Source organism: Pimephales promelas, chromosome 10 (assembly GCF_988280905.1).
Source record: "Pimephales promelas chromosome 10, fPimPro1.hap1.1, whole genome shotgun sequence".
NCBI lineage: Eukaryota > Metazoa > Chordata > Actinopteri > Cypriniformes > Leuciscidae > Pimephales > Pimephales promelas.
In genome coordinates, this window is record NC_142778.1 from 29,079,665 (window position 1) to 29,094,219 (window position 14,555).

Genomic DNA, 14,555 nt, shown 5'->3' on the forward strand with positions numbered 1-14,555 from the left:
AGCAAAGTTTTTGAATCAGGAATGTTCGCCTTACTTTTAGTATGCAATAAAAATCCTGTTTTCTGGGACAATGATCACAGCCAGATATGGTGGATTGACATTTGCAATTTCAGGTTTCAGTCGAATGAACATGGAAAAGGGCAGATTGTGCATATTGCTGCCTAAAGAAAAGACTAAAATAATGGCACTTCGGGAGACAGAACAGTGTATGCTTAGTAGAGATCAGAGAGACAGAGAGGCTGAAAGAGACGGAGGTATAAATTGATGTGCTATTTCAGTGAAGTCTTAAATTAATCCCGTCCTCCTCCGAATCCATCTATTTCTTCTGCCCTACAGCATCTGTCTCCTCGTCTCTTTATTTGTTTAACTGCTGTCTGCTCTCATTTTGACACTGTTTAAGAGATGGTTTAAGAGATGGTATGAGTTTTCTTCCCTAGTCGAATGTGTTTGTTGCTGTTTATTGGCTCATATAGTTTGAATTGTCTGAAAGGTTTTTTTAAATGGTAATTAAATTGTACTTTGCTTGAAATCAGATAGCATCCATCACTCAAAAAAATATATGTTGGCTTTAGTTAATTTTGTTTCGTAAACAGGTTCCACATAACTGGGTTACGTTAAACAAACATAATTTGTTCATGTAACTTCAACATCATGAAATTAAGTCATTTTAACCGACCCAATTTAAGTAGTCTCAACATGATTTTTTTAAAGGCTTCCTGACATGATTCAGGTTTTTTTTTAATTCATTAATCCATTAATATTTCATTTATTTTAGTGACACATATTTAAATGGATAGACTATAGCAAGCTATTTGCTAGCAGTAGCACATATTAGCATTTTAAATGCTAAGTTTTACATGCTCCATCATCCAAAGCATTAGAAAAGAGTTAAATCAGTCAACAACCAAACAAAATGATCCACTCTTCCCCACAATGGTAACCCACTGTAATTTAAATGGTTCTAATAACCAATGTAATTTTACATTAAACACAATTACACACTATCAAGTCTTCACCTTTTCTAAATTTCTCAAAAAAAAAGAAGATAAAATAACACTTCATTTTAACATTTATTCTCTCTTAACCATATGCAAAGCATGCTGGGAAGTAACAAGCACTGCCAAGTTTCAGTTAATGCAAAACAAATCAATCATGTAATCCAACACAAACGGATTAAGTAAACTTAAATTGTACATATATTTAAGCAGATTGAACACAATCAAATTAAGTTCGGGCAAAATGGCTGTTGGCTCGCACTATACTGCCACCCTCTGGTTGTACGAAATTTTTTACTTAAAATAAATGGTTTGTGTTTAGACAACATAGGGATTTTGTACTGTTAAGTTGAGACATAATTACATAGACCTTAATAGAAAAAAAACATTTCAAGTCAAAAAAACAATTATTATAAGTAAGCTAAATATAAATATATTATGTATTAAGTGCACAACCTTCCTAGTTCACTTTTTTGAGTGTTGTAGCATCCATGTATCACATGTTTTATATTACATACTGGTGAATAATTCTGTATAATTATTTGTGATTTCATTGTATAATAATGTAAATTCTTACAGGTGAAAATGGGCAGGTGTGAAAACCATTGCTATGAAAAAGAAAAAAAGAATCACCAACTGTATTACTAAACGCCACAACCGAGCTATAGAATAATAAACCTTGTGGTTTCATTAATAACATCTTCATTTCAAATGAGTATTGTGGTTTCCAGTTTAAGCCCTGTGTTTATTAAAGATTGATGATATAAGAAGAAAAGCACTTGAGATTTGATTGGTAAATCATCTGCCTGGCTTTGAGTCTTAAGAAGATAAAGAGAGAAACAGGCGGACATGTACATTTGTTGTTTCGCATTAAAATCTCCAGGACTATTACATCTAAAGCTTTTTAAATTCCTGCTGCCTGAATACAAGCTTGAGATTCTACATGTTACAAAATCCTGGTGATGTAAGGTAGTTCTCTGAATTCGAGTGAATACATGTAGGATACAGATAGAGAATGAAAAATGGTTCAATTTTTTTCTTTTCCCCTAATCGGCACATTTTTTTGAGAGGACTTGAGCTGTGACATATAAAGTCTCTTGCAGTCTGTTTCCCTTAAACGAATAGCTCGCCCAGAAATGAAAATTGTGTCATTTATTCATCCTCATTCTCAAGTCTTAAAATCAATTTGATCAAATTTAAGGCAATAAAAGTCTTAAAAATCCTAAGAGGAATAGCAATGTCTTAATTATCACAAGGTCTTAAATTTAGAGACGAACTGTGATGTCATGAGCATGATGTGATTATTAAACTTCAAAGGTGATGATTTAATTAAATTAATGTGTGAACGCTGCAAGTCAAAATGTGGGGCTATTGCATGTTCTTCAGGTTTGCCGTTTTAGAGCAGTTTTAAATCAATGAATATCACTCATTTATGCCAAAAATACCATGCTTATGATCTACTGTTGATGACTTATAACAACGTTTACATTATGACAATGTTTGCAATGAAAAGCCTATAGGGATGGCTCGATAACACAATTTTGGCTTCGGTACGATACCAGAACCACGGTACCTCGGTATCGATACTAAATCGATAACACAGTCGAAAAAATAAAATGTATAACCATGTATCTCAGCTTATTCTAAAAAAAGACTGGTTTGATACACCGTGTTGTGACCCGCGTCATTTTCGGTAGCGCACTGCCGCCTACTGGAGAACTTCGGAACAGCAGCCCATCAAATACGAATTTAACAAAATGATATTGTACCTTTTGAAATGTATTTTATACCGGTATTTTTGCAATACCAGTATACCGTGCATCCCTAAAGCCTAGACATTTCAAAATACAAATATTGTTATATCATTTGTGTACTTTAGTGACACATTAAACTGGATCTGGCATTTAAAATTTCAGTATATAGCCTACATTTTACTGGTATCTGCAACAATCTTTTTAAATGCATAATAGTATCAGCAAAATCCAATATTGATTGATTTCTAATTCATTTGTATTAAGATGACATGAACCAATTTCGGTAGTAATGTACTGTATCGAATAATACCTTGGGTATTTTAAAGTTGAATGTGTGCTGCAGCTTGTTTAATTAAAATAAGCTGAGATACATGGTTATTTATGCAGGTCTTAAAAGGTCTTACATTTATTTGATTTTAACAACTCTGCAGATACCCTGTCATGTTTTTCTTCTTCTGTGGAACACAAAAGGAGAATTTTGAATAATGTCCTGATTGCTTTTTTCTATGCAATTAAAATGAGTGGCGAGGGCTTCCAGCTGTCTGCTTTTTTTGCCGCTCGCTGTCAACCTGAATGCGCTTTCTGTTTGTTAATTTTACTCTATGATGGGGAAAATAATGAAATGCCAAAGTAATATGCTTGTTTCAGTGAAAGTGAGAGAGGATTTACTTTTCACGGTCTAATTCAGTTGGATCTGTGTGTTCCAGGATGAACCTGGCCCCCACTGTAGGGTACGAGGAGGATGCCGGCAGCCGTACCACACACCACTTCATGTACCCAGAGAGTGCCAAAAACCTGGCGGCCAACGTGAGCTTTGTGCTGGTGCCCTTCAAGACTCTCGACTTGTTGTGGATCACTAGTGCTCTCTCCACCGGCCAGATCCGCTTGTAAGCGCAATGACACAGACACGAAAAAAGCAAGATAGCCGCTGATATTATTTTTTTATTATCTTTAGTTAATTTTAATTCAATATATTTCTTTCTTTTATTTATTTTCTTCCTTTTTTCCCCTTTTTCATTTTATTTATATTTTGCAATTTTATTATGATAAAAATAGGGTAACACTTTACTTGAAGGGGTGTGCATAAGACTAACATGACACCTTCATAATCTGGACATGACATATGTTATGAATATGAAGTAAGTTTTATGCATGTTTGTGACAACTGTCATTAAGTGTCATTCGCTTAGTTATGACATTTTTAATGCAAATATGACGTTGTTTGAGATGTCTTTGTTATGCCACCTTGACATAAACCAATACCTGTCAGTGTCTTTGTCATGGCAACTTGACATTACTTAGACAACACAACCTGTCATAAACATGACATAGCAGATTAATTATCAAACTTAAGAAACCACCTAGCTTTATGGGTTAACATAACGTTAAACTGTCAGGTGGTTGGTTTTGACATTGAAGCCATTATAACATTTTAATCACAAATTCAATCAGTACCACTGTAGAAAAATATTCATGACACAGTTATAATGGCCTCATGACAGCCAATGTCAAAGCCAACCACATGAGAGTTTAACCTAATGTAATGTCAAGTTATTATGACAAAGACACTGACAGGTTATGATGTTATGGTTTATGTCTAGATGTCATAACAAAGACATATTTGCTTTCAAATTGTCATTATTTAGCGAAAGACACTTAATGACAGTTGTCATAAACATGCATAAACCCTACTTCATATTCAAGACATGTCATGTCATGGTTATGAAGGTGTCATGTCAGTCTTGTTCCTTCAAGTAAAATGTTACCAAAAAAAGTCAATCTCATAAATAAATTAGTATTTCAGTTCAGTTTACAGACGCAATGTGGATTTAATTCAAATTTGGTTGTCAATTCCTGCATTTTGAGTAATGAGTTGCAGAATGCCATAGTATATAGCTGGAGCATGGCCAATGAGACATTGATTATATTCTGTCTATGAACACACTGCAGTGCTCTGTACCCATAAATTCATCATTCAAAGCACACACACACTGCCACACATCCGCACTTTATCAACAATATTCTCCACTTCACTCAAAATCAATAGAAAGTTAGCAGCAGTTCAACTCAAGTTTTTTATGAAAAGATGAAGAGATGCCAGAAGGAGGGAAGATATAACTTAATCTTTCCAAATCGCCCTCTCTCTCTTAGTACTTACGCTCCAGTGAAGCAGTTTCTGCGTGTGGATAAAGACAAGGTAATATATTCCCATCCTGTCTCTGAAAGATTTATATTCTCTGAATTAAGACACTCTTTAGACCCTGAACAATAGAACACTGTCAATCTCACATTGAGTCTTTATCTGTTTTCTCTGTGCTGCTATAAATTTGCATATATATCAAATAATGTCCTGTAGGTTCAGATCTTCAACCCAGCTTTCTTTAAATACATCCATGACCGATGGACACATCATCATGGGCGCTATCCCTCCACTGGCATGCTCGTCCTGTTCTTTGCTCTACATGTATGTGATGAGGTAAGACCTTAGGGGGGCATGATAAACAAACGCACACACACACACACACTTTATTTGGTACACTTTCTAGTATCGGGTTGGACCCCCTTTTGCCTTTAGAACTGCCTAAATTCATCATGGCACAGATTCAACAAGGTTCTGGAAATATTCCTCAGAGATTTTGCTCCATATTGACATGAACATCACACAGTTGCTGCAGATTTGTCAGCTCCACATCCATGATGTGAATTTCTCGTTCCATCACATCCCAAAGCTGCTCTATTGGATTGAGTTCACTATACTCAAATGGCTTTCCACAGTCACCAGATCTCAATGTCATGTTCAATAAATCAGTTTGAGATGATCTGAGCTTTATGACATGTCACATTATTCAGCTGCAATGGATATTACAGTATCCATTGGTGTTGGTGTGGTGTTTAATCAATGCTCAATTGCCAAGAAAATATTCTCCACACCATTACACCACCAGCACAAGCTTTAACTGTTGATACAAGGCAGGATGGATCCTTTCATGTTGCTTACACCAAATGTGACTTCATCATACTCATATTCTAGCCAGAATATGAGTCTGAAACTGCTTCATTGGGCTTTGATATGAGGCGTGTCTTAACCGAGCCAGGAAAAAACAACAACTCTGCACTCAATTGGATAGTCGGTTGACCTACAACCAATCAGAGCAACGCAGTAAGGCAACTACTTTGCATTTCTTAGTTGTCAACAAAAGAACTTACTTATTTTATAAGTGAAATAACGAGTGTTGCTAGTTCTTTTACTTGGTCCTCCATGAGTGCGACCAAAGGAGAAACCACAATGACCACAAGCTTTTCATTACGTCCCATCTTTTTAGCGACCACATTCTTATCAACCAACAGAGCTAACCGAACAAAATGGATGAAAAATAAATTTTTAGTATGAAACAAATTATCTACGAAATCAGTTACAAGTAAAATGTGCTGCGGATATTCTGTATCACAGCAACGAAACGTCTCAAACGGAAAAAACGCTGCGCTGCCAAAACGCTCTCAAGCGCCCAAAGGACGGCATCTTCAGCAGAGCGTCTGGCGTTTTCAGCTGGATAAAAACGCTCTAGTGAACACACGGCCTAAATGCTGTGAGTTGCTGCCATGTGATTGGCTGATTAGATATTGGTGTCAACGGGCATTTGAACTAGTGTCCCTAAGAAACTGTCTTAATTGTGTGTGTACACTACGATTCAAACGTTTTTGAAATAATGTTTTGGAAAGAAGTCTCTAATGCTCACAAAAATATACTAATATTGTGAAATATTATTACAACTTTTCTTTGACGAAGTTTTCTATTTGAAAACTATTTAAAGTTTTATTTACATTTCCAAGCATTCAGTGACTGTAAATTCATTTCTGCCTCTTGACTCCATAGGTGAATGTATTTGGTTTTGGGGCGGACAGTCGGGGAAACTGGCACCACTATTGGGAGCAGAACCGCTATTCTGGAGAGTTTCGTAAAACAGGTGTCCATGATGCAGACTACGAGGCCCAGATCATCGACAAGCTGGCCAAGGCTGGCAAAATCTCAGTGTTTCCTGGAAAGTGAATCTGGGCACCAGGTGCAAAGAAATGGACCAACTGATGGACTAACCATAAACAAAACCACCCATTATCCACTTGACACAACTAGTGTGCCTGTTAAACGTGATCAAGAAGTAGTTTCATGATCTTTTTATCATTCTGTGCTGTCCTGAGGGGTCAGGAGTCTGGACAGTGTCCCCCATAATGTGGTGGTTTTGAGAGGAGATGCTAGTAAATGTGCGTTTCCTTGCAAGCATACCTCAACTGGGACAAGGAACTTGACTTGGAAAGGAACACTAATATCTCACCACTAAACAGCATGTTAGCTATATGTGCTGGGAATGGAATAAACTCATATTTATGACTTTTGTTGAATAGTGACGATACGAGAACTCTCTCCGATGTGTGCTCACGCCGAGGCCTGACAGATGAGTGAGACATACTATCACCATAGTGTATCATAGTACTCTAGTGGTTTTCTGTGATTCATTGAAGGGGCAGTTCAAAAAAAGAAATTCTGTCATCACTCTCCCTCATATCGTTCCAAACCTGTATGATATATATATATATATATATACTTTAATTTAGGGCTGGGCGATATGGCCAAAAAAAATTATCACGATAATTTTTTTTATATCAGTCGATATCAATAATTATCACGATATATGTCAAATATTTATTTTTTTCAAGTTTAAAGGCAGATTTTTGCAACAAAGTTGAATAAACCAGAGTGTTAATTGTGTTTTTAAACTACTCTTTAAATTTATGTTCACTAACAAAAACAGTAACATCGTTTTTTTTTCCCTTTTTTTTTTCTTATGCAACAACCACATTTTTATTTGGTAAAAAGTAATATTCTGACTGTTTGAGTTGCATTCAAATTAACCATTGGTCATTCAGTATCATGCATTTAGATCATGATAACCACAGATAAAACCAGGTATAGCCTATAACTTAGCTCCTCACTAACATGGCATAACTTTGTTTTCTGTATTTTTTGAATGAAAAACAATAGCCTGATAGCTAAATACATTATTAAATACTGTACTTATATTCCATTAGTCATAATACATTGTCAACATTAATAATATTATACAATTCAATATGTATATCCCACATTTCATGATGCAGTTAATATTACTAACCTTACAGTAAATCCATGGTAGGCTAAATGGATTCAGTATCAATTCAGATTCTGACTGTATCGTTGCACGCAGTGTTTCTCCTTTTTGTCAGCGGTGTTTAATCTGCCTTTAAACTGGTTTAAACTTGACATTTGTGTTCTTCGCTGAACTCAAGTGCTTCTCACTGGATCTCGTGAGCAAAACGATCAGAGGCGCGTCTGCGTGAGCTCGCGCTCCGCTCAATGCACTGCCGTTTGGACTTTGAGCCGAGCGGATAAATGCTCCGTGTGGCGCGCGCGGTTTAAATGAGTTTCGTTCCGCTTTTTTGACGCATAAATATTATCGAACATTTATCGACCTCTTGATATCGTTTTATCGAGGAAAATTATATCGCGATAATTATCGTTATCGTTTTATCGCCCAGCCCTACTTTAATTATTAATATATATATATAAAAAAACTGTTGTCAATGAAAGTCAATGCGGCCCAAAGTTGTTTTGCACCATTGGATTTGAAGAAGAAAAAATGCCACAGAGACATTTATCAAAACATCCCCATTTGTGTTTCTTAGAAGAAAAAGTTGGACAGGTTTGGAATGACTTGAGGCTGAGGAAATCATAGAATTAATTTTTTTTTAGGAGAACTATCCCTTTAACTAAAAGCTTGGACATAATGGCGGGTCGCTTCACTATTCCTCACGTCATCGGGCATAAACCAAGCTTTACACTGTCTTATAAGATATTTTATGTTTAGTTGTTTGTGTTTAAAATGATCCTGCTAACAGTTTGCTATCACTGTGTGCTTGCATCAGTCAGAACAACTTTGCTTTTTGGTTCGTTTTTTGTTTTTGCTAATTACATCTGAGTACTGATCGTTCTTCTGGTCTGAGGAGGATGGACAGATCCTATAAAACCAGATACCACTGACACAGTCCAGTATGAACACATATGAGCAATATTCAGAACACGTGGAGTACATTTAGAAATCAACGCTAATAAAGCTGTGGTGATTGTTCTCGAGATGCACTGTGAACGGTAGTAGCGCTTCGTTGTTGATCTACAGCACTTAAATCTAACCTACTGAAATAGTGTTAAATGATGGAAAGGAACTGCAAAAAGCATTGAGAGAAATAAAACATAAGCTTTCATTTATGAAGCCTGATGAATTTGCGATACAATTTAAAGTTAGGGTTAGTTCACCCAAAAATGAAAATTAAGTCATTAATTACTCACCCCCATGCTGTACCAACCCTGTAAGACCTTCGTTCATCTTCGGAACACAAATGAAGATATTTTTTTATTAAATTTGAGAGGTAGATCACTGCTACATAGGCTGCCTAAGGGATCGAAACTTGACGGCCCAGAAAGTCATTGAAGAAAATGTTTAATTATTCCATGTGACTACAGTGGCTCAACTATAATGGTGTGTTCACACTGAACGCAAATTTAATTATTTGCACAAGTAGATTACATACAAAGTCAATGCAAAGACGAGAATAGACGCATCATTCGCCGGGCGTTGTGAATTGGGCGACGCGTTTGCCGCTAATGTCTTCCGCGTTGAATTTGAAAAATTTGAACTCGAGCGAATGTTCAAGCGTCTAACTAGATGTGTATTTGACGCTCTATTCGCATTCACTCGCATTCATTTCTTGTATGCCTTGAGACGAGAATTCAAGAGATTTCCACAAGCATGCGCGAGAACTGCGATCTCCTGCGAACTACTTAAGTTCAGTTCTCACGCATGCGTCGTGGAAATCTCTTGAACTCTGTGAGGCCCAAAAGGAAGAAAAGGAATAGTCAAATAAAGTAGTTATTTTTGTTTGTTTTTTCGCACAAAACGTATTCTCGTCACTTGATAAACTTATCGTTGAGCCACTGTAGTCACATGGAATATTTAAACATTTTTTTCATTGACATTGACTTTCTGGGCCGTCAAGTTTCAATCCCTTAGGCCTATGTGGTAGTGATCCACCTCTCAAATGTAATCAAAAATATCTTCATTTGTATTCCGAAGACGAACAAAGGTCTTAAGGGGTTGGTACAGCATGGGGGTGAGTAATTACTGACTTAATTTTCATTTTTGGGTGAACTAACCCTATAAAACTGGCTGACAGATTCGTAAAATTGATGGATCTCATTCACAAATGATTTCTTGAAAGCATGACACTCCTTTGCTGCTGTTCAGTCATTTACCATAAAAATAGGTGATTTGTTTATTTGTACAGTTTTTCTTTCTTATACATTTTTAAGACAAAGGATAACGAGAAAGATCCATGTGAAGGCCAAGTGTTTTCTACGGAGGCCCTAAGGGAAATGTTTATTTGGGGGGGTGGGGGAGATGAGCTCGGAGGATAAGTATTTCAATGCTTTTGTTTGCACAATGTTTGCGTTCTCCTGGGAAACTTTGTATTCACGCTCAAAACTTTTGATGTCTTTGTGAGCAAACACAAAGGGATGCAGAGGTTTTGCGAGTGAAAGCAAAAGTCTCGCGAGAGATGCAAGTCAATGCATGGTTTCGGGGGAACGTAAAACATTATGAGAACGCAAAAGAAATATGATATATTTTACCCCCCCCCCCGCCCCCCCTCCCCCTTTGGAGGTCCGTAGCTTTCTGTTTAGGCCTAGTCCAAGTTTTGACTTTCAGGTGCAGTAGTTCTTTTTCAAAATGTAGACATATCAGCTATTTCAGTGTGCAAATGCACATATGTTACATGCTTGGGTGCCTTGTCCTCGCTTCTGGACACATCCTCTCTCCAGAGCACCGTAAACCTCATTATAAGACGCATAAACACGTTATTGTTCCTTTAGACTTCTTACAGAGCATTTATTGACACACCTTCGCACACGCACAAATCTGGGCTCTAAAATAGGGCACGGATTCTATACCACCAGCTGTCCTGGCTCCACCCACACATGATTCGCGGCTTCTCGTGTGCGCCACCATCTCATCCTCTTGTCTGTTGTACTTTAAGCTGAGTGCCGTGCCTTCGGGATCAGGCTGGGAAAAGCTCTCTCACCTGAAAACTTTCTCCCCACTTCATTTTTTAAAGAGCTACCTACCTGCATCCGCTTTCACGTCAGAAAAGTCCTCAGAACCTTTAGAAAATTTAGACTTGTGGCACACAAGTGCTTTTATACATTGTCAATAAAGTGTAATCTTCTTTTGGCGACTATAAAACGGCGAACATTAAATGTACAGTGCTGCAGTGGCTTTATTATATTTGACCTATTCTGATGGATTATTATAAGGCATTTTACAGTGAAATTCAAATATCACGGACACGTAGGATGGCTGCCTAATACATAGGTAGAATATTGAGACGTGCAGTTGGTCACCAAAGACGTATTTGACACCAATTACTTATCCTGAATTTTTTTATGTGTTGTTCAGAAAATTGTGATTTAGAAAAATGCTGGCTTGTGAAGTTCTTGTATTGCTCTTAACAGTATTCAGTAATCCTATGGTTCTAGTGGGCTATGAGGGATGTTTCTCTTCTTGTTTTTGTGCCACATCGTAGCCTGCCGAATGATATTCAGGCAAACCTCAAACAATTTCTGAAAGATTACATTATGTCCAGTCCACCTTCTCCGTTCTCTCTATTTGAAATGTTCTGTCTGTGGCCAAATTGCATGACGAGAACAATTCGAAATTGGCTTGTTCTCTTTATGCTCTTGCCAATGTTATAAGCACTAACTTATTGGTCTTTGTGGATCCTTATTGTCACACTGAGAGAGCTTTTTAGGACTTCATATCATCTGTTTACAGGATTAAATGATGCAAAGTTGTCTGGCTGGTAAAAATGATATGAATATTAGGCTTACACAGCCTGTAAAGACTTAAAATAGTTGTACACTTTTGAAAAAACTTTTGCTGAAAATTTACTCACCCCCGATGTCATCCAAGATGTCCATGTCATTCTTTTTTCAGTGGAAAAGAAATAAGGTTTTTGATGAAAACATTCCAGCATTTTTCTCCATATAATGCACTTCAGTGGGAACCAAACGGTTCAAGGTCCAAAAGACACTTCCAGGCTATGTTTACACGGAAACGATTCTGAAGAGAAAACGCAAAAGTGGCGTTTGTGTTGTCACTTTTTTATTCTGCGTTTAGACGAGCGTTTTGGGTGGGAAATCCGCGTGCATATGACCCAAAGTGTGTGAAATTCAATAGTATGCACTCCAGGCGGCCAGGAGTGCAAACTCCAACAACACCAAGTCCGCGCTCAAGCAAGCAGACTTTGCGTTTTTACGGTTTCGGGAACGCGGCCGTGGAGCGTTTTTAAGATTTCCACTCTTGAGGGTGGTTTCACTTTTTTTGTGTTTTTAAGCCCCAAAAACGCCGTCGCCGTGTAAACGAAAGGCACATCCGATAAAATATTTTTATGTTTTCACCCGCGAGCATTCTCGTGTAAACAGGGCCTCAGTAGGCTACAAACTGCTGTTCAAAGGGCTTTAAACGATTCCAGACGACGAATAAGGGTCTTATAAAGCAAAACGATCGCTCGTTTAATAAATAAATAACAAAGTTTAAGTTTTATAAGCTCAAATGGTCGCCTTGCTTGCTGTGTACTGCGATGCACGTTCGTGACTCTCCTGTGTCCTGTTCAAACTCGTTCATCAAAATGAACGAATCTTTTCCCGAGTCATTTGGTTCATTCAACGAACGAAACGAACGAATTGACTCAGAAAAAGATTCGTTCATTTTGATGTACGATTTCAAACAGTTGAGTCACGAACACGCATCGCAGTACAGAGCAAGACGACCATTTGAGCTTATAAAACGTAAACTTTGTTATTTATTTATTAAATGAGTGATCGTTTTGCTTGATAAGACCCTTATTCATCGTCTGGAATCGTTTAAAGCCCTTTAAAGGAAACCACCCAAACAGATCAGTTTACACTGACTGAAACTGTCTTGGGCCTTGATCTGTTTGGGTACCAGTAGTAAAGTGCATCAAATGGAGAAGATCTGCTGTAATATTTTCATCAAAAACATTAATTTCTTTTCAACTGAAGAAAGAATGACATGTACATCTTGGATGACATGGGGGTTAGTAAATTATCAGCAAAAGTTTTTTGAAAAGTGAACTACTCCTTTAAGTTTTCCACAATCAAACACATGATCGTGCCTCCAGGATAGATGTTGAGTGAGGGAGGCAGGTTCATTTAGTTTTCTTGACATTTTTGCAAGGCTTTATGGTAGATTCCCCTTTTTATTTGAATGAATAATTAAAATGGCAGCAAAACTGAGGTGAAGTTAAAAATGAGGCTACAGTATTTAGATCAATAGTCAATTTGAGCAGAACACACTCCACTATAATGCTGAATCCAGTTCTTCATTTGAAGGAAGCCTTCAAAAGACTGTACATATCCTCACTGTGCCACTGTGTTTGCTTTCATTAACTTCTCATTAGTGCTGAGAGTGTCTTTTGGTCAGTGTTTTTTTTTCCTTTCACAACCACAGTCTTTGTGTAGTTATGGACTGTTTTTAATCTTTATGCTACTGTAAGAAATAAACATTTAAAAATGGTTTCTTTGTGTGCTTGGACATTTATTTGCAAGCAAACGATTATTTGATGCAGTACATTTTCATTACAATCTCAGTCTTAAACTCTTGATTTGATTGAAATCAAAGTTTATGCACTTTTATTAGAATATGTATTTATTTATCATTTTTCATCTATGTCCCAGTGTGCTATGAAACTTCCTACATGGAAAAACAACATGTAAAAATGTCCAAAGCAGGTGTTTCATTTTATTCTGTTAAAATGTTAAATGTTTTCTTCATGCCCTCAATATCATGGTCCATCTGGTTATTCTTTTTTAATATTGATTAAAAACCGCACAAACATCAGTAATGAATAATGGATTTGTTGAATTCTGGGATGTGTGGGATCAACACTGTAAAAAAAAAGTAACTGTAATTACATTAAACTGATCTTAATATATACAATATATAATACTAATATTGTATAACTTATAAAAAGTTGAAAATTGCTTAACTTATTATACCTAATGTACAAAAGATGTTATAACTTCTGATAGTTAAACTTCACATTGAATCCCTTAAGCAATAAATTACTTTAGACATTTTCACTCTTTTGCCTTTAAAGTTAGTGTGTCTGAGCTTGACTGGAGCATGCCTTGAAAGTCTGGTACACCTATTCATAGAAATAGCAAAAAATCATATTCTATTTCAAATTTTAAGAGTTCAGAATAACAAAAATGATCGTCAGGTTTTCAAAATACGTTGGTATGGTTGAGCAGCAGCTGTGCAAGAGTGGTATTATGAAAAGTAGGGATGAATTTGGTGAATTATTGATACATGTAATTACTTTTAGATGGATGGATCGAAGGCCTTATTGTAAAACTCCCCAAGAAATGTGTTCTTTAGAGTTGAGACAATTGGAGTGGCAATTGCTTTCAGTCCCATTAAAAGTTCTTCTATAAAGAAATGACAGGCTTTAAACTCAGACAAGAACAAGCCAGATTCAGAAATACAGACCAGGGTCCGTATTCATAAAGATTCTAAGAATCCTCTCAGAAAACTCTTAATTTAGCTTAAAAAAAAAAACAATCTTTTGAAGACTCTGATTGGTTGGTTGTCCAAGAAGGGGGAAAAAAAAGTGATTTTAAGTATTGGATCTATTCCAAGCA

The 14,555-nt window shown here is 36.7% G+C and overlaps 1 protein-coding gene across 3 annotated transcripts in view; it reads left to right on the forward strand.

Annotated features, from left to right (window-relative positions):
- Positions 1-13,428, forward strand: part of st3gal2 (ST3 beta-galactoside alpha-2,3-sialyltransferase 2) — a 31,784-nt gene extending 18,356 nt beyond the window's left edge. For all 3 annotated transcript variants that reach the window (XM_039692068.2, XM_039692067.2, XM_039692072.2), the window contains exons 5-8: positions 3,457-3,636; positions 4,901-4,946; positions 5,106-5,225; positions 6,624-13,428. In XM_039692068.2, the coding sequence (XP_039548002.1) occupies positions 3,457-3,636; positions 4,901-4,946; positions 5,106-5,225; positions 6,624-6,797 (520 nt within the window). In that variant the 3' untranslated portion in view covers positions 6,798-13,428. The remainder of the gene's footprint in view (positions 1-3,456; positions 3,637-4,900; positions 4,947-5,105; positions 5,226-6,623) is intronic.
- Positions 13,429-14,555: the final 1,127 nt, after the last annotated feature.